This window comes from Schistocerca americana, chromosome 5, assembly GCF_021461395.2.
Source record: "Schistocerca americana isolate TAMUIC-IGC-003095 chromosome 5, iqSchAmer2.1, whole genome shotgun sequence".
Classification (NCBI taxonomy): Eukaryota; Metazoa; Arthropoda; class Insecta; order Orthoptera; family Acrididae; genus Schistocerca; species Schistocerca americana.
This window is the reverse complement of record NC_060123.1, coordinates 450,249,570-450,271,381: the sequence shown is the minus strand read 5'-3', so window position 1 is coordinate 450,271,381 and position 21,812 is coordinate 450,249,570. Positions and strand designations below refer to the sequence as shown.

Genomic DNA, 21,812 nt, shown 5'->3' with positions numbered 1-21,812 from the left:
TCTAAATGTCTACAACAGAAATATGACTCAGCCACTTGTATTTCTTCTGATTAGTGTTGGCATCTTAGCTACTTTTTTTTACAGGTACAAGAATAATACATACCGGGCAAATGTCGCTGTTGTGACATCAGCAGATGAGGTTACAAATTTCTGCAAGAGAGTCTGCCGGCGACTGCAAGTCTGCCCATATTTGTTTGGACCGATAGCCATTGGAGAAAATGTATGCCCTGAGAAATGTAACACTCAGTCTAAAACAAAATTTAGTAAGTAGACACAATCTTTCTTATTCATGTTATTGTGAATAGTTGGAGACATAGAAGTGTGATTCCGGGTGAAACATTACACCAGACTGCTGTAAATTTTGCATGTACTGTTGGTGAAGGAACACCATTCGTAGAGAGAAGATTTGCTTCTTGTTGACAGTTTTTGTAGTATTTTAATGTAAACACTGTTCAGAACATCTTTCAACAGTGTTTTTATAGCAATATGTTCTTGGAGGATATCTTTGTTTTAAGAAGTTCTCTGTTTCAGCGCACTATTGGGTGCACGGAAAGCGAAAAATTGGACGCCCAAAGGGTGAAGCGAGTATTGTAGTCCCACGGCCTAGGAAGCGTCGTGGACGGGTAGCTGCAAGGATCAATGCAGCGTGGCGTAAACTTACCTCCACTGCCTCCAATTCATCTCAGCTTCTGTCTCATGAATCACTGCAATCTACAGTCACTAAGACACAGCAGCAAGCTGAAGGTACACAGTTATATTAGCATAAGTGGATATTGTATTTGTAAACTTGATAGTAAATACCATATGGAGTTCTTGAAAAAGTTTACAGTTGTGTGGTTTCTTTGTTTGTCATCTTGTATCCTCCTACAACCACTGAAGTTCGACACCATCCTATACGCTATAGCATAATCAGCATACAACTGCAGTTTCGTGTCCACCAGATCATTTATGCATGTAAAGAATAATAGTGGTCATGCCACACTTCTCTGGGGACTCCGGAGGATACCCTCTTCTCTGACAAATGCTTGGTGTCTAGGACAACATACTGGGTTCTATTACTTAAGAAGTATTAGAGCCACTCACATATCTGGGAACGTATTGCTTATGCTCATACCTTCGTTAACAGTCTGCAGTGGGGCACCATATCAAATGCTTTCCAGAAATGTTAAGTATGGACTCTGCCTGTTGACCTTCATCCATAGTTTGCAGTATCTCATGTCAGAAAAGGGCAAGCTGAGTTTCGCCCGACATTTGTTTTCTAAAAACTTGCTGATTCATGGACATAAGCTTTTCAGTCTCAAGAAAATGTGTTATATTTGAACGGATAATGTATTCAAGGATTCTGAAGAAAACTGATGTTAGGGGTAATGGTCTGTAATTTTGCAGGTCTGTTCTTTTACCCTTATTGCGAAGGTAATCCCAAAACTAAGGTCTCCTATTTTTTAATAAGTACATCGAGGTGTTTATTTCTACAATAGTTTACATCAGTTTACAGCTTGAACATTTAGCTGTTTTTTGACACAATCACCATTTCTGTCGATCCATTTTTGTAGACACTGTTGCAGTTTTTGTATGCCCATGTCATACCTGCTCGCCGCCATGCTGTTCAGAAAGTTATGAACCTATTCTTTCACCTCATCATCAGAGCTGAATTGCTTTCTGGCCAAATGTTCTTTTAACCTAGGGAACAGGTGATAGTCACTGGGCGCCACGTCAGGACTGTTGGGTGGTTGGGTGATTATGCTCCACTGAAATTGTTACAGGAGAGCAATGGTTTACCGAGCGATGTGTGGGCAAGCGTTGTCATGGAGAATGTGTGCGCCCTTACTCAACATTACTCTTCTCCAGTTCTGAATTGCCTGTTTGAATTTTTTCAGAGTCTCATAGTACCTGTCAGCGTTAATTGTGGTCCCAGCAATTCAGCTCCGGTGATGAGGTGAAAGAAGAGGTTCATAGCTTTCTGAACAGCATGGCAGCAAACTGGTATGACAGGGGCATACAAAAACTGCCACAGCGTCTACAAAAATTCATCGGCAGAAATGGTGATTATGTCGAAAAATAGCTAAATTTTTCAAGCTGTAAACTGATGTAAACCATTGTAGAAATAAACAGGTCTATGTACTTATAAAAAAATAGGAGACTTTACTTTTGAGATTACCCTTGTATATACAGGAGTCACCTGCACTTTTCCAATTGCTTGGGACTTGGTACTGGAAGAGAGATTCACAATAAATGCAAGCTAAGTAAGAGGTCAGCACTGTAAATACCCTTTGTAGAACTGAATTGGTATTCCATCTGGACTTGCAACTTAGTTGTTTCCAAATCTTTTAGGTGTTTCTCTATGGAAGGTATGCTTATTACTGTGTCACTCCATACAGGAGTCAGTTCATTGGTCAAAAGAAAGCATGTTTATACAATTCTCCTGCTTGAACAATTTCTTAAACTTGAAATTTAAAACTTCAGCTTTCGTTTTGCTACCTTAAGCTGCCACATAAGACTGGTCAACGACTGACTAGATGGAAACCGTAAAACCAGCAACTACTACCTTACTTGCCTTTGTCACAATAACTTGATAGACAACAGTTTACAAGTGTTGAAGAACTCAAGATTACCATTGTCTGTTGGTTCAATTCCAAACTGCTATGCAGAAGGGTTCAAGAACGTAATGTAGCATTATGAAAAGTACTTAGAAACTTAATGATGATTTCAAGGGAAAGTAAAGTAGGTTTGTAGGGAACCAAAACTGTCAATGCCTCATACATTTGTCACGGATTGTCTATGCAAAAGATTTAAGAAGCTAGTGCAACATTATGAAAAATACTTAGAAGTGTATGGCAGTGTAATGGAAAAGTGAAGTAGATTTGTAGGGAACCACAATTCTCTATAATTTTTCTTTCCTGTGAATATAAACAAAGGGTAGTCATAAAATTTTAATTATTAGCTAAAAAAATTAAGTTATGTAATTTATTTTTTGTTGTTTTGTTGGTACAAGCCCTAGTTCTCATACACATTGAAATCTTCACTTCACAGTACCGTAGCACAGCAGTATAGGAGCCAAAATAAAATGATGCAGTCATTAATAAAGTGGAGTATTATATTCTAATTCATTTTCTGTGTTGAAGAAGAATAATGCTACAGCAGCCCATTCTGATTTGGTGGAACCGTGTTACAATAATGCACCATGATATGACACCGTGGTTAGGTGGTGCAGACACTGAGAAGAGCCATGAACTGCGGGAAAACTGCACAAAGACTGGTGTATCACAACCAAGGTAGTAATGTAAAAAGTGAAAGTCAGCCATGATCTAGTTTTCAACATCTTTCACAATGGAAAAAGGGAAAATTAGTCATGGACCAGCTTTCAACATCTTTCACGAACATTTGGATATGAGGAAGATTGCTGTCTGTTGGGTTCCATGACTCCTCACACCCATTCAAAAGGGCCATGAAACCCAGGTAACAGGAGAAATGTCGCAGCTGTGTGAGGCAAATCCAGGTCAGTTCTTTGGCCACAATATCTCCATGGTTGAGTGCTGAGTGTTCGAGTATGACTATGAGAAAAAGCAGCTAATCAAACCATGGAAACATTTAAATTCACTCCCACCTGACAAAATCCACTAACTCAACAATCCGACACAGTGAACTTGAGTATTTTTTGGGACTGCCATTATGTGGTGCCAACAGATTAAGCTCATAAAGAGGCAAATTGACGTAGGAACATAGTCCCAAAATCTCCTTTTGAAGTTAAAAAAGACTAGAAAGACATTGTTATGAGAAGTATTCAAGGGGATGTTTTTGCTCTGTAACAATGCACCAGCTCATTTTGCACAGGGCACAGGTACACATGCTGCTCCTTCAGGCTAAACAAATTTTACCTGAAACCCATATTCTCCTGACGTGGCAAACAATGACTTCTTGCTATTTTCCAGATGAAGAAGTTATAGTTTGGTAGGCATTTCCAGAATTAGAACCAAGGTCTCTGCTAAGTCATCCATTGCTAGGAAAAATGTGTCCTATTGAAGGGTGGTTGCGTAAAGAAGAGCTAACACCATCAACAAGTTTCGTAGCTCCACTTTGATTTTTTTTTTTTTTTTTTTAAGTTGAGTATTGAAACTTTGTGACTATGCTTCGTTTACAGTATTGCAGTGTTTTTGTTGTTAAGAAGAATGATGCAGTGTTTCTTAGGGCATGCAAATGTCCTCCACTGTACAGAAGTTATATAATGTGTGTACAAGTACAGGTTGTGATACAGGAACGACGACATGTGGAAGTTCAGGTCTGGCCGCGGATCTGGCATGGATAGCTGAAATGGTTAAGGTGACTAACCCCCAGTGGCGACCGCTGAGGCATTCCATTGGCAGCGCCCAAAAAAATAAAATATAAAAAAACCTCTGTTTGGTAGCGTCGAACGTATTATTGAATTTTGTCAATAATTCATATGTTTCGTAAGTAATTATATCAAACAAAACATGTAGAGAAACAGAAATAAACACGTTTTACAACAGCGCCCTTCTTATGCGCAGTAAGAGTTTCCCGCATGTCTGCATGAGATATAAAACATAATACCAACTCCGAAAAACTCTCTCACACGCACAAATGTACGCTTGCGCACACGCATATCAATAGCACAATTCTTCATTGCTCGCAGGGTACGTGCGAACACTTTTACGTGGCAGTTGTAAGCAGGTGGTGGTTTGATGTATGTGCTTAAGATACTGGTGGAGATCGGGCCTGAAATACCGCGTTAACAACACTGTCAACCTCATCTAACAGTTGTGCTCTAGCCATTACCAAATGATGTATGTGCTCCACTTTGTTTTGAGTGGTGCTTGCTGTTCTGCTACAACATGAGTGCCACTACTAGGAATAATAGAGCATGTATAAATTACTCGAACTTGTAATCAGGATGTTGCGAAGCAAATTTAATCAAATTACCAACATTTAAAACTAACAGAATTTTACTCACCAAAAGCAGCACCTCCATGACTTTGAGAAGACATCTTCAAAAAATCAGTAGGAACGGTATTGGAAATCCATTCATCGCTCCTTCTTGTTGACAAATAAATCTGTCACTCTTAAATTGAGATCTTCAATTTTACACATGAATGACTTTTTACAGGATAGCAACCCTAAGGCACTCAGTTGTCCTTCTCTCATAGTTTTCCATAGAAACATTTTAATTCTCTTGAGCATTGAATACCACCACTTAGCATTTGATGTCAACTAGGCATCGTGATTAGCAATTTCAAAACTTTAACTGTCTCTTCGAATGTGTCACAAAGTCCTCTGGAATCAGTGAAAGAAGCGATCCTGTGCCAGAAACTGCTCTCAACTCAGGCATAGCATAGAAGAATTGAAGCTCACCCTTCAAATTTCTTTTTTCCAGAAATGTATATGTATCTGTAATTTCAAGGAATTTGTCTGAAAAATTTGTGCTGTATTTGTCAAACTGATTTACGTCAAATAAGATGGCTGCAGAGAGGTATCCAGTGAACTGAAAACGTAATTTGATTTCAGAAAGGATGGCATCGCACGTTTCCAAAGCATCTCTTTTTTTTTTTATTCTCATCAAGACTCCATGGCTTCTTGGCAGGCATTGTTTCGTCATTTTCGAAACTAATGTCATTAAGGATGGAGTCAATGTCATCTCTGATTCTTTGCATTACCTCTTCGAAGCTCTGGATGTCCTGTTTTCCTTTGGTCGTTTCATTTATCTTCTTCTGAAGTTGATTAAAAAGTTCTTCTGCATGAGGAATTATCTTATAGAAAAATGTTAGCCAGAAAATGAATTCATTATGTTCCAGTCTTTGTTTGTATGGACCAGCTGTTTCAGTAGTAGAAGATAATTTCATACTCTCGCTTGTTTCAATGACTTCCATAACAGTTATAAGATCTTCCCTGTTTTCAAAAACATCTTTTACTACTCTCGAGTGGTAATGCCATCTCATGACACACACAAGGGGCAAGCATTTTTGAATAACGCCATGCAGCACTTTTGATCTCTGTGGTGAGTTAGAAAAGAAAGAAGAAATTCCTGAAAGATGCGATTAACAGAGGCTGCCGTAGACATAATAAGTTTTAACTGATTCGCATAACAATAGATGTAGTTTGTATTTGGGTATTTGTGTTTAATTAATTCCTGAACCCCATTTGACTTGCCACTCATAATGTTTGCACCGTTGTAACTCTGAGCTATTAGTTTGCTCGGTCATTGCCAATTAATGGTTGAATTTCTTTCAGAATACTCTCAGCTATAGTATGAGTATTCTGACTTTCTGGATTAATGAAGTTCCAAAATCTTTCAACAGGTTTTCCCTCAACAACATAACGCAACCTAATAACATAATCAGCATGTTTTATTTCCTTATGAACTTCATCATGGTACACTTCCAGCATGCATTGAAGTAGTTCGTTCTGATCAGTCTTAGAAATGCCGTTGAATACTGATGCTTGACTGAGATGAACTTTAAGATCTTTAACCAGCTCTGCACTGAATTGAATTAGCTCACGAAAAACCGCCTTATTTGGAGAGGCATCATATATATATATATATATATATATATATATATATATATATATATATATAATAGAGGGAAACATTCCACGTGGGAAAAAAATATCTAAAAACAAAGATGATGTAACTTACCAAACGAAAGCGTTGGTATGTTGATAGAGACACTAACAAACACAAACACACACACAAAATTCAAGCTTTCGCAACCCACGGTTGCTTCATCAGGAAAGAGGGAAGGAGAGGGAAAGACGAAAGGCTGTGGGTTTAAGGGAGAGGGTAAGGAGTCATTCCAATCCCGGGAGCGGAAAGACTTACCTTAGGTAGAAAAAGGGACAGGCATACACTCGCGCGCACACACACACACACACACACACACACACACACACACACACACACACACACACACACATATTCATCCGCAAATCTACAGACACAAGCAGACATTGTAAGACTAGATTACAAGAAGTTTGCACCGTGATGTATTCTAACATGATTGCTAGATGTCAGATCTTGCTTCAATAGGTTCTGCTCTCTGGCAGAAGGATTGTAAAGCTCTGAGTCAGAACAGCTGTGGCTCCATCCCCACCCTAAGAAGCGTGTAGAAACCAACGACCGAGCCTTTCATACAGGGCTTATGAGCACAGACGGTGCCAATCTGCAGTTGGCTCCAAGCTTCAGAAAACTACCAAGAGAGTGCGCGCAGCGAAACGCACCTCTTCAAATCAGAAAATACGTTCTCCGAAACAATATTTGATGCGCAATTTGCACAGATTTCTCTTTCTTTCTTTTTCATACAAATGGTGCAACGACACAGTGGCACTACCTCAGAAGCCGCCCCTGGTACTCACATAAAATGGGAAATCTCAGTTCAAGTATTGACCTAGCACAAATTTTCATTGTCGTCATTCTCTTATACAGCTGATGGTTGTTCATATTCGCAATTGCGAATACATTTCATGCACTCTTCATATGTCTGTGTGTGGAAGGGGCGCGGGGTTTGACCAGAAAGCCCCAAATTTTTGTATACACACTGTACATTAATCACAAATCAGTTAAACAGGTAGGTCCTTCATAATCACATTTGTATTTTCTATCCGCTATAAGTTTTTCACTTTCCAGCTCATGAGAAGAATCATAATCTTTACGTCAGTGTTTGTACGCTCATCTAGTGCCCTGTCATTATTCAAGAGTCCTTCAAGTTCTAAATTTGACAAGCAATGTAGAAGAGTCACATTATCAGAATTTCAAGTTTTATACATTTTGCATATATATGAATGCATGTAATGGGCATCTGTGGCATTGAGAAACAACTGAAGGAGTCAAAAACAGAGAAGTGTCAAAGTCTGGATGGAATCACAGTTCAGTTTTGCAGAGTGTACTCTTTGGCATTGGCCCCTTGTTTAGCTTACATTTATAGTAAATCTCTCTCCCAGTGCAAAGTACGAAGTGACTGGGAAAAAGTGCAATTTACTTCTATATAGAATAAGGGTAATAGAACATACCTGTAATATTACAGTGTTATATCTTTAATATCGGTTTGTTGCAGAATTCTTGAGCTTATTCAAAGTTTGAATACAATAAACTTCCTCAAGACAGAAAACCTTCTGTCCACAAATCAGCACTGATTTAGAGAGCATTACTCATGCAAAACTACACTTGCACTCTTCTCACATATCGTGCAAACCATGCCTGGAGGGCAACATGGAGGTTCTGTATTCCAGAATTTCCAGAAATTGTTTGACACAATGCCACATTGCAGACTGTTAATGAAGGTCCAAACATACAACATAGGTTCTCAGGTTTAAGTACATTCTCTCGGGCAGTGAGTATTCATTAGAGACAAAAGTATAATCAGGAGTTCCCTGTGGAAGTGTAATAGGACCATTCTTGTTTACTAACTAGCGACCCATCCAGGCTTTGTACAGGTAGTGCTATGTATCTGTGGCCAGTCAACTTGTCCGGTATAGCAATAATTTTGTTTTTTATTGGTCAGCACTAAGATTTATGTTTAAAATTCAGAGAACAGTATTATGTAGCTAAATACCATCACCTCCATACAACTTACCACAACCCACCTAACAATGTGAGCAGGGCATCAAAGTTGCCACACTGCTGTGGCTGCCCATTTGTCGGCAGTCCATTTTGTGTCCAAACTGGCTATGAGAGCCAGCCACTGGCTGGCAGTCATCACCCTGCCCTGCTCCCGATGCTTCAGGTGGTGTAGTAGCTCGCAGCTCCCACCATTGTCATGAGATGTCACTCCAAACACCAATTAAATATGGGACAGATAAAATTCATGTCCTCTGAGAATTCAGCAATGCAATGCAAGTATCAATATCCCTATAGTAATTCCTGAGATAAGTGTTCATGTAAGATGGATTAAAGGCAATGGGGACTTTAATTCATAATATGTATGGAATGAGAATATATGTGCTGATATATAGATTCTGGGAATAATAATTTCGTATGTCCCAGTGGCATGCTGGAAGTCTTTCAGTTGGATGTTACTTTGGTGACTTGTGTGTCCTAACATACCCCAATTATCCAATTGAGGAAGGCAACCTACAGTCTAGTGTAGAATCTGAACCTTGTTTCATTTATGTTGAATCTGCGCCTCAATGAAAGGTGAATGCTGGGTTGAAACACAGGGTGTAAAATTCATGCTCCTCCTGGGATTTGATCCTGCAATCTTTTGGCTTCCAAGCACGAACTGTGCCACTACACCGTCAAGCCCAACATGGATTTTGGTCAAGCTTCACTGCTGCTTTCTAAAATTGTGTTGGCCGTACCACTAGGTTGTATTAGCATCATTTTCACAGTGGTGGCTTTAATTCTTTATATTTCAGTCAGTTTCCATGATATATGTATAAATTTTATACACAAACCTTTTTCGTGAATCAGCCTATCTATTAGTTGGAAAGGAACAAAATCCCTACAGTAATTCCCAAGATTACCCCTTATATACAGACAGAATGCACAACACAGGACTTTAATTCATATATGTATAGATATATTAGTGAAAATAACCAATCTTCGAATATGCAATATGATTCGATAGATAAAAAATCTGTTCACCAAGCAATGGCTGGAGAAAGCACATACAAAGATTAAGGAAATGTGCAAACTTTTGGAGCCAGTGGCTCCTTCTGGCAAAAGGATTGAAGGGGAAGGAAGAGAGATGAAGGAAAAGTAATGGCGAGGTTTAGAAAATGGGGAGAGTTACAGACATTCTAACTCTCCCCATTTCCCAAACCTCACCAGTCGTATCCCTTCATCCCCCTTCCTTCCCTTTCACCATTCGCCAGAAGTAGTAGCCGCTTGATCCTTAATCTTGCACACTTCCTTAAACTTTATGTGTGTCTTCTCCTGCCACTGTTTGATGAGTATATTTTTTGTCTATTCAGTTAATCAGTTGGAATTGATAGATGAAGATGATCGGACAGATAGGGTGAGCAGCAGTTTTGAAATGTTTGCTGATGATGCTGTAATGTACAGGAAAGTGTTGTTGAGGGACTGAAGGAGAATGTAAGATGAATTAGACAGAACTTCTGTTTCAGTGATGAATGGCAGTTTGCTCAGAATGTAAATAAACAATCCTGTAATGTTCAAATACAGTGTTAGTGGTGTGCTGCTTGATAGTTACATCGGTTAAATAACTAGGTGTAGTGTTGCAAAGGGACGTTCAATGGAATGAGCATGCAATATCAGTAGTAGTGAAAAGAAATGGTTTACTTTGGCTTATTGAGAGAATTGTAGGAAAATTTAGCTTACCTGTAAAGGAGAGTGCATGTGGAACACTTGTGTGACCCATTCTTGAGTACTGCTCGAGAGTTGGGGACGCTAAACACTTGAGCAATTTAGAGGCATGCTGCTAGATTTCTTACTGGTAGCTTTGGTCAACAAATAAGGGGTAAGGAAATGATACATGAGCTGAAATGGGAATCTGTGGAAGAAAAATGGCATTCTTTTCATGAAACACTATTGAAAAAGTTTAGAGAACTGGCATTTGTGATTGTACCACCGCATACATACATCTCGCGTAAGAACTGAAAAGACTAGATGAGAGAAATTATGTCTCTTACCGAGTCATGTTGACAGTCTTGTTTCCCTTGTTCAGTTTGTGCGTGGAACATGAAAGGGAGTGACTAATACTGGTACAAGGTAACCCCCACCATGCACTATATGGTAGCTTGCAGAGTATGTCTGTAGGTGTAGAAAGAACAAGAAATAACAGTTACCAACATGGCAGCTGACAGAACAAAACACCCTCAACAATACTTCCAGTACACACATAATTCATGCAATTCTGATGCAGTTTGTGAGATTTTTGCACACACATCGAACACAAATATTGAATGAAGAACATCTGCTAACTATTAACCAAGATCAGAGATATTCTGACAATACAAGCCACTATTCTCACAACCCATAAACATAAAACACCCTTTTAGTGACAACTAAATTCAAAATAAAGTATGTATACTGTGTGTCTTCAGAGTACAAGGTTTAAATGTGGTCACTGTATCTACTATGTCTGGAAGCCCTAATATATTAATCTTAGCATGGCATATCTAAGACCTTTTTAACTTAATATACTTGCATGGCAGGAACTCAAACCCAGACCCTAGCACTTCACAGTCCATGCTCTTACCAACTGAGCTTAGTTTGATGTCAATTGTAACATAGCTATAATTGTGGTATCTTGCTTTGATGTGGAATGTCTTGTTTGATTTATGAATACAAGACTTTTCTCAACTATGCAAACAAGACTTATACATAAACGAAAATAACCAACTTTTGAATATATAATGTAACTGGGCAAGTAGAAAATCTACTCACAAAGCGGGCGCGTGTGTGTGCGTGCACGTGCGGGGGGGGGGGGGGGGGGGGGCTGTGCACATGCACACGGGCATGCACGATCGCGTGGGTGCCAGTGCCTTTGCATCTGTGCATATTTTGCTTTTGCTGCTCTTGTAAAAAAGGGATATTTTCTGTATGCGTTTTAACAAAATTTCACAAAATTGCTAAAATATTCATAATTTCTTTGGACAGTCATAATGGATACACTTCCTTGGCCTCAGCTGATGTAGTCTGTCCTGTCCTGTATACTCTGGGCTATGAAATACAACCTCTGCATAAAATATCCATTGTTCTTACTATGCAATATTGTACAGTGATAAGACATTGGACTTGTTTTTGGGAGGATGGTGCTTCAATGCTCCTAATAATTAGTGCAATATTTATTTTGGAGTCAGGAGAACACAATTCCAGTAGCAGATAGCATAGTGGGACATACTTGTAGAGATCACTAGTTGAATCATCCTTCCGCTGCTTCATGAAACACTTGATAATAATTAGAGCACTTGCATTCAGCATTCAACTCTTCAGTGTGGGGTAATCGTGGAGAAAGCTTAGGTATGTTTGGCCCATGATCCTAAACACTGCTGCCAAAACAGTGTGTACCATTTCATTTGATGTGGACAATGTGCAAATATGCATCACTGTGGAGCATAAGCATATCCAGCTCAGTTTACTTCCATAGCAATCAACTATGGATGTCAACAAATACTTCTGTCTTGAACTTGTCAGCCATAATTAAGTTCTGGCAGAATGTCAGTAATTTAGGAGTAAAGGAAACCAGTCACCAAACAAACAGCACGGGTGTTGAATTGTCAGTTGGGGGGAGTGGAGGGGGGTAATGATTAAAGTGTCAGGTGAGATGGGAATTGGAATGGGGTGGAGCAGGAAGTGGGAGGAGAGGGCGTGGTAGCTAGCTAGTGGTGGGAGGTGTGTGTGCAGAACAGGGATTCAAAGGGAGGGGGGGGGGGGGGTTGTCACTATGCACATGCACTGGAGCCAGTGAGTTTGTGAGGCACACGGTGATGATGGTGTTGAGACATCGATTGGGGGATGAGGTGATAGGACAGAGGAGGTGGAGGTTGTTGGGCAGAGGGTGTGGATCCTGTGGACTAGTAGAGATTGAAACCAGGAGCATTAAGGGAGTGAAGGATATGTTACAAGGATAACTCCTATCTGTGCATTTCAAAAAAACTGATGCTGGGGAAAAGGATCCAGGTGGCATGGGTTGTGAAGTGGCTATTGAATTCAAGATCCTGTTTTCAGCCACGTGTTCCGCCACTAGTCAGCTCTGCCGTTGGCCACTGTTTGGCAATGGCTATTCATTCTGGTGATCATCTGGTTGGTGACTGTACCCACATAAAAAAGTGCAGAAATTTCAGCAGCAGAGATGGTATGTTACAAGACTGCTGTTACAGGTGACTCTTCCTCTGGTGGGATAGGATAAGCGTGTGACGCTACCAGAGTAGGATGTGCTGGGCAGGTGAATCGTGGAGGTCTCCCGCAGCAATATGACACCTGTGCCAAGAGGTTGGGAATGGACCAGGATGTTGTATAGGTTGGGTGGACAGTGGAGTACCACTTTAGGAGACCTGGGAAGTATCATGGGCATGGTGATAGATTTCTGGCCATAATAATAGATAGTCAGTGCTCTGACAAAGGATATGGTTCAGATGCTGCAGTTTGGGATGATATTCAGTGATGAGGGGGGCACTCCTTTCCAGAGGGTGGTGCTTCTTTGCGGCTAGTTCTTAGGTGTGGTAGGAAGTTTAGGGTATGTGAGGGTGTAGTGCAGGAAATTTGTTTCTGAACTGGGTTTCAGGGGTAGTGCATGTCTGTGACAGCATTTGTGAGACCTTCAGCATATTCATCATGCACCGTCCAAAGCCATTGGCTCTGGTACCTGTGCACCCACTGCCTACCCCTCCAGTATTTGTATACCACACACCTGTTTCTTTCCTCCAATGCACTAGCTACCCATCTCCTAACCCTTCTCCAGCTTTCCACATTGTCCTCTCTCTACCTACCCTACCTGACACAACCCATCACCCCAATCCACCTGCCAAGCTGGCACAACTGTCATTTATGTGTGTGTGTGTTTGGGGGGGGGGGGGGGGGGGGGCAACATTTCTACTATGTGATGAGTGGTAAATTATTGGATGTTGCGTAACTCGTCTATCTTTGTTTCCATTTCTCCTGTTTCCATGCATAAATGAACAGAGACTATGGCACAAGTTTATTCCTCAGTCATGATATGACCGCATATACCATCCCCAACTATCTTATATCAACAAAGAATCCTCTGAGTATCACCATATGGAGATTGCTTTGTTTCATATACTTATTGCAACTACTTCCCAGAAATACATGTGCAGATTAATACTATTTTGTGCTGGTACTACGTACTTCATACAACATTTTGCTGCCGACAAGTGAACAACTTCTCCAAATAACAGCCAACCATGTCTATGTTTCTTCTGAATATTCCCTACAGTCCCTTACTTACCCTCCTAACACTGCCAAACTTCTCTTCCATTACGTGTACCTTTTTTTTCCTCTACTGTTATATAACAATTACAAAGGAAATACATTGAAGATTTATAAAGATTTGTTTGCCCCATTTTGTGCACCAAGCATTTTCTGTTACATGTGGACAGACAAAACAATACGGGAATCATCAAATGCTTCAGACACTGGCACCATCATCGATTCAGATACTTCAGTGCCGAAGAAGGATTTGAAGACTCCAACTGCACCTGGAAATCACCACCAAACATCATCTTCCATAAGGTAAGTTGGAATTGTAATTTATCTGACAAATCAGCAGCAATGGTAAGTAATGTTGTGATTTACGATAAGCTATGGCAGAGCAGGGGTTCAAGTGAGAAGCAGACTTAAGTGTCATGAAAACTTAATCAGCACATACTGAAAGGTTATGTATGACACAATACAAATACAACATATGACAAGGATAGACTGCTACTCATCACATATAGGTGTTTAGTAACAGACAGGCACATTAAAAAAAGAGCTGCTGGATAATATCTCAACATCTCCTCTTTATAGAGAGTAGCAATCAGTCCTTTTTGATTGTTGTTAATCCATCCCAGATTTTTCATTGTTTGGCTGATAGAATTACAAATAGCATAAAATTTAGACAATATGTGCCATTTACTTAGGAGATATCTTTGTTAGTAACATATTTTTGCTAGCAACTTACAAGCTTTCAGTAAGAACACTGTAGTTAAAATTATTTGAAATCAAGTATACCTGTAGTGTTATCACCACCACCACAACCACCCCCCACCCCCCCACCCCCCCCCCCCACCCCCCACCCCCCCTGCGGACTCCTTTCTCTTTTCAGTGCTCAAGGGATGAACATGTATTCTGTCTTCAGGGCGGAACTGAAAACTGAGGAAAAAGAAGCTGTGGAAGGAAAAGCTGAAGTACTCAGTTACCATATAAATTTACAGCACCATGAGGATAATGGAATATGCTAATTGAACCTCTATGTCAGTGGTACTAGATCAATTTCTGATGAAAATAGTATAACAATTAATATATAAAATCAAGTATTTACTTCATTTATTAGATCTGCAAGTGATTTAGTAAGTGTCATCAGTTACTGTCTACCAGCAAATGAGTACTTTGTAGCTGATCGTACCATCTAACTTTAACTGTATTAACAGTATTTTCATCACTGGCACCTATTCCATCAACATTTAAGGTAATGTTTTCCTTAGGATTGCACCATGCTAGTCTGTGCTATCTCTCTTAAGGAGTTTTCCACTATTTTGTTTCAACAGATTCTTTCATGACCCTCTTCACTTCTTTTAGTCTGTTCTGCAAATTTTGATTTTTGCTATCCTCACAGCTTTCTGTTACCCTTAATACATTTCATCATTTCACTTCAGATTGTGTTACATGAGGGACTTGCTTTCTTACATTGAATTCGTGTTCCTGCAAATCCAAAATTTAATCATTAGTTCTTTATATTGAGAATACTATGTTGCAGGTTGCTTGTACCTTCTCGAAGGAAAGAGAATGATTCGGAAGAAGATGAAATTGGCTATAACTCAAAGCATATTAAACTGTTTAATTATCATCTGAATTCCAATCCTTTATACTGGACAGAAGATGATTTACATCATTACCTGGTCTCTACTGGTGAATGTGCCCCAATTGCTGATAAATTTAAGGAAGAGGTAAGGTGTAAACATAGTTTAAGTAGGCTAGTTTAAGAACGACATGTATAATCTGATTTTCTAAGTTCATAAATTAGTAGCTTTTCATGCCCATTTCACACATAGTGAGAGCTACGCAGTACTACATCATTTGTGATGTAATCTACATAATACCAATGTTTAAGATACCACACCTCTATGCAGTGATGTTCTTCCAGTTCTTTTTATAGTCGTCTTATAATGGTATTGCAAATTACTTATGGAACAGATCTACTGTACTATCCACAGTAAACTGGTAGCAAATTTTTATAGTGTACAACAGTAATTTAAATTGGCCTTCAAAAGTACCAGTACAATAAATAATGTCAAGTAAGGGGAAATGAGCTAATATCTGAGATCTGCTCTACAAATCATTGTTCAGTTTGTTGTTAAAACTTGTGAGGATTCAGCCGGCTGGAGTGGCCATGCGGTTCTAGGCGCTTCAGTCTGGAACTGCGCGACCGCTATGGTCGCAGGTTCAAATCCTGCCTCGGGCATGGATGTGTGTGATGTCCATAGGTTAGTTAGGTTCAAGTAGTGCTAAGTTCTAGGGGACTGATGACCTCAGTGCTCAGAGCCATTTGAACCATTTTTGTGAGGATTCATCTAAAAAAATAAGAACTAGGAAAGGTGTCTGAGGTCTATGTGAATACATTCAGTGCCTGAGCGGCTCAAGTGCACGCAATAAATCTGCACACATAGTGAAAAGAATGCACTTGAAGCAATTTTTGCAGAAAACGGAATATCTAATAATGAAATTACTTATTATGATGATTTACAGGTATGCTCTAGCCAGAAATTGCAGTTGAGCAAAACATTGGAACACTAGGAGGAGAGGCGAGGGTATCATAGAGACATAGACAGTACACAAAACTGGATTTCATTGCAGAACTTTGTGTAGATGTGACATTTAATATATGAGAAGTAAATACAAATTGTCCCTGATTGTTACAGGGAGATACAAGTTTCCTAGTAATATAATTTATGATATATTACAAAATCTAGGGTGTTAAAAAGTCGAGAAAAGTAGCACTGAATATTTTGAAAGATTGAAACAAGTCCAGTAAAAATGGATCCGGAAACATATTTTCTGAGACTCAAACGCTGATTCATAGGAAGGGCTGAAAGAAGTTTGGTTGCAATTAGTTAGTTACATGTTCCCTATATAATAGAGGGAAACATTCCACGTGGGAAAAATATATCTAAAAACAAAGATGATGTGACTTACCAAACGAAAGCGCCGTCAGGTTGATAGACACACAAACATACACACAAAATTCAAGCTTTCGCAACCCACGGTTGCTTCATCAGGAAAGAGGGAAGGAGGGGGAAAGACGAAAGGATGTTGGTTTTAAGGGAGAGGGTAAGGAGTCATTCCAATCCCGGGAGCGGAAAGACTTACCTTAGAGGGAAAAAAGGACGGGTATACACTCGCACACACACCCATATCCAACCGCACATACACAGACACAAGTAGACATTTGTAAAGGCAAAGAGTTTCGGCAGAGATGTCAGTCGAGGCAGAAGTACAGAGGCAAAGATGTTGTTGAAAGGCAGGTGAGGTATGAGCGGCGGCAACTTGAAATTAGCGGAAGTTGAGGCCTGGCGGATAACGAGAAGAGAGGATATACTGAAGGGCAAGTTCCCATCTCCGGAGTTCCGATAGGTTGGTGTTCGTGGGAGTATCCAGATAACCCGGACAGTGTAACACTGTGCCAAGATGTGCTGGCCGTGAACCAAGGCATGTTTAGCCACAGGGTGATCCTCATTACCAACAAACACTGTCTGCCTGTGTCCATTCATGCAAATGGACAGTTTGTTGCTGGTCATTCCCACATAGAAAGCTTCACAGTGTAGGCAGGTCAGTTGGTAAATCACGTGGGTGCTTTCACACGTGGCTCTGCCTTTGATCGTGTACACCTTCCGGGTTACAGGACTGGAGTAGGTGGTGGTGGGAGGGTGCATGGGACAGGTTTTACACCGGGGGCGGTTACAAGGGTAAGAGCCAGAAGGTAGGGAAGGTGGTGTGGGGATTTCATAGGGATGAACTAAGAGGTTACCAAGGTTAGGTGGACGGCGGAAAGACACTCTTGGTGGAGTGGGGAGGATTTCATGAAGGATGGATCTCATTTCAGGGCAGGATTTGAGGAAGTCGTATCCCTGCTGGAGAGCCACATTCAGAGTCTGATCCAGTCCAGGAAAGTATCCTGTCACAAGTGGGGCACCTTTGTGGTTCCTCTGTGGGAGGTTCTGGGTTTGAGGAGATGAGGAAGTGGCTCTGGTTATTTGCTTCTGTACCAGGTCGGAAGGGTAGTTGCAGGATGCGAAGGCTGTTTTCAGGTTGTTGGTGTAATGGTTCAGGGATTCCGGACTGGAGCAGATTTGTTTGCCACAAAGACCTAGGCTGTAGGGAAGCAGGGTGTCTACGATCTGGGACAACCGGGAGATCCGGGAAAAACCAGGGAATTTTTTCATCCGGGAGAAAACCGGGAAAAACCCGGGAATGTTTTTGAATTCCGGGAATTTTTCATTGTTTTTGTTCTGAGTTAAATTTTTGTTATTTTGATTGGTAAGAACCAATACTCTAACAAAGGATATTACTGTATCCTGCTACAGCAGAATAATACTGCAGCCATAAAACATGAACGAGAGAAGAAACGAAAATAAAACTTAAATTGCAAAGGAAATGCGCCATACACAGCAACAAAACACAGTGCTCATACAAGCGTCTCCCAACAACAAGACTATATGCAATGCTTCGTAACAACAAATTGCGTCCGATGAGCATGACGTCACAACTGTTAACATTAGATTTGTTTTAGCAGTTACGAGTGGGATCATGCGCATGCGCAGTTGAGTAGTATCTTCTTCCGCTTCTGGTTACAGAAAGGTGGCTGCCGGTTGTGTAAGCAGTCGCAGTAAAAAACAAAAAAAAGAGCTAGGTGCTACCGGGAAAATTTTTTCCGGCGCGCCCAAGCTGCCAGATTGCGCAGCAGCCCTGGATCTAGGAGTGGGGGGGGGGGGGGGGGGCAAATTCATATAAAACTTGTTTCACAAAGCACCTAGCATCCAGCGGACGTTGGTCTATCGATTATTCGTGTGACTTTGAAACGTGTCCCTGTCGGTTTTTGAACATTGTTGAACACATTCTAAGTTGATTTCTGAATGAATCATAAGTTGATTTGTGAATGTGTGCATAGTGTACGTGATGTCTCTGTCAGTGGAATCCTCGTCACATCTAGAAATAAACTGTTCTGCAAACAAAAGCGGCTATACTAGCTGAGCAGAGTATAGCCGAACGAAAGAAAGCCAACCACTGTCTTATATGGTTGATAGGTTTTGCGAATGATGAGCGTTGTTACGATTACCAGCGAAATCCATAGATTCACACTACCAGAGTGTGAATAAACGACTAACAGGAATAACAGGTAGGAAAGATTACGTATTATCTTCTCGGTGTATCCAAGAAACTGAAATTTTGACAGAAAATTTTTGGGCAGATCGATATATTAGCAAGGGCCAGTTGTACAGTCTCCGGCTAGCAGCCGCTTTAAGGTCTATTCCGGAAGTAGCGCGGAAAACATGTTGTACGAACACGCAACAATGCCTAACCGGAGAATAATCGCGGGATAACTAAACTGGTTATTCTGGCTGAGTTAGTGAAGTTAACCGGCGAATAAGCTTTGACATTGGTAGGAATAGATACAGAATTAGTGATGACAACATTGTTTGTTACAATGAGGAAGGAGAAGAAACGGGGACATCACACAAATTATGGAAGAATAAGACGATTCCAAATTTCTATAAAAATTTCGCACTACTGCTTTTTGATCTCATACTTGAGAACCTGCAGCGTATGAATGAAGTTTAAAACTATTTCCTAACGTAAAGCTTTTTGCTTGTAGTAGGCCTAATAGGCATTTGATATTGGTACTTTGTGAATTATAATCTGCGGTGTTATAAAAATGACCATTTCTGCAAAAACAGTCTCGTTTATTTGGCGTGTGTTACAATTGCTGCAGTATTGTAAAGGCCTATTTTGTTTTATCTCGCAGACAGTGGCAAAATATAGGTAATCAGGTCCAGAAACCACACCAGTCTTGGGCCTACTTTTAATTACAGCTTTTTCGGTATTAGGCAACGACATTTTGATTTTTCATGTAGCAAAACATTTGACGAACTTTGAGAGGTAACAGATCCTTTCGCAGAAAGGAAAGCACGCCATGTAAAGCTGTAGCAAGATTAGAGAGAGAAATTCTAGGAGCTAAGGATTGAAGAAATGTGTACTGTCTTGCTTGTCTCTTCTCTTTACTGGTTTTATGTATCCTATACTTAATTTTATGTCACACAAAGGAGCAAGTTGTTAGCTAATAGGGAATAAAGAGTGCAAAATTTCTGAAGAGTTTTTTTTTAAAAAAAAAAAAAAGAGGTACAGGATGTCAAACCGGCCGACTGGAAGCAGGAGAGGCACCATAGGACATTTTAATTTCCACTGTCCTGAATATAGTTTGACGGCTTCCAGTACAGAATATACACGTTTCAATTCCACAGACTGAAATACAGTGACGTGCGATAGAAGAATGCTGTGTGAAGAGGTGTGGCGCTGCACTTTGGCACACTTGAGATCAGATAACATGTCTTACAATTCCTCGGACACGTATGTTTTATGTATCAGAGTCTTCGGAAAGATGTGTGCTACAAAATGAACTTATTTTTGAAAATTCGATTTTTTTTTTAAATTTTTGATGTCCTATCTCAAACGCTCGAGGGACGCCACTATCTACTTTTGCCCCAGTTCGGAAATATGATAGATACAGGTCTGATGCGCAGAGCAGTCTGAGTTATAATAGGGAAGCGGGTAGTCTCCATGTGACCCGTGTTTACATTTAGTGATTTTGCTGTTTCCTCTTTGTCTACTGCAATCACAGCAAATGAAAACAAAATGGATTTCTTTTGTCGGGAGCTATCATGTGAATTAAAATACATTCACATAATTACGGAAGGCTAAAATACGTTACTAGTTTCAGATTTTATTTTATTTCCACCTTTCTGACAGTCAAGCATTAACTGCCATGCAGAACAATGAAGTTATTTTTATCGGTTTGCCAAAGAAATTTTCTTTTATTAATCTTTTCCGCTGAGGCAGTCAATATATTTGTAACAAAGGGTTTAATTTCAAACTATTGGCTAGTTTCAACTGTTCAGTGCATTTCAAGTGTATGTTTTCATCTTCTAGCATGTATGCATTATGCCATAACAAAGAACCAGACCTGAGATAACAAAGTACTGGTATCCAATGAAATTTACATCCCGAAACCACATTGAAAAGCTTAATATCAGGTCGATGCCTACTTCACTGGGAATCTGGGAAAGAATTTATAGCCCAGAGGATCACACTTTTATGTCGTTATTAAAAAATTTACTGGCACATTTGAGTGATATATCTTAAAATGTAATACGTGCATAAAAGACCAACATTATATGTGAAAGCTTAGCTTCTCCTGCACTGTATTGGCCTTAGGGGCCAATATTATATGTGAAAGCTTAGTTTATCTTGTAGCAACATTATATATATTAATTTAAACCTTTAACTTTTCCTGTTCGTGTGTTCGCGGTACTTAACTGATGGTGCTATTGGCTGACTACACCACGTGTCTGAAGCTCTGAATATCCGCTGTCATCGGCTGGCGAAATAACGTGACATGAGCTGTGACTGGCTTACAAATATGGATCGCAATCTCGATTTCAATGCTTCGGAAAGTAACATGCGGTGTTTGGTGGAATTCGAATTTATACTTTTGTAATACGAAAATATGCAGCGTACATGTTACTGCACATCAAACATGTTTCCAAAAGGTGTTTCGTTTTCTAAAGTGTCGGGATATTCTACGCCCATGTATAAAACCACAACCATTCAAAGGATTGATAAGTTATACAGTTCCCAAGGGAAAATATACTGTCAATTAACAGGGGAAAACTATATTTCCACCCAGGAGAAATTGTATTTTTAACCTGGGACATCCGGGAGAAATCCGGGAATTTTTTTTTCCTTGTCCACATATACACCCTGGGAAGGGACCGTTTGATGTGGAATGGGTGGCAGCTGTCATAATGGAGGTACTGTTGCTTGTTGGTGGGTTTGATGTGGATGGACGTGTGAAGCTGGCCATTGGACAGGTGGAGGCCAACGTCAAGGAAAGTGGCATGGGATTTGGAGT

At 40.1% G+C, this 21,812-nt stretch overlaps 1 protein-coding gene across 1 annotated transcript in view; it reads left to right on the top strand.

Annotated features, from left to right (window-relative positions):
- Positions 1 to 21,812, top strand: part of LOC124615683 (scm-like with four MBT domains protein 1) — a 182,230-nt gene that overhangs the window by 155,614 nt on the left and 4,804 nt on the right. Inside the window, exons 11-14 of the mRNA XM_047143713.1 lie at positions 85 to 263; positions 532 to 744; positions 14,029 to 14,161; positions 15,387 to 15,576. Coding sequence (XP_046999669.1) covers positions 85 to 263; positions 532 to 744; positions 14,029 to 14,161; positions 15,387 to 15,576 — 715 coding nt within the window. The remainder of the gene's footprint in view (positions 1 to 84; positions 264 to 531; positions 745 to 14,028; positions 14,162 to 15,386; positions 15,577 to 21,812) is intronic.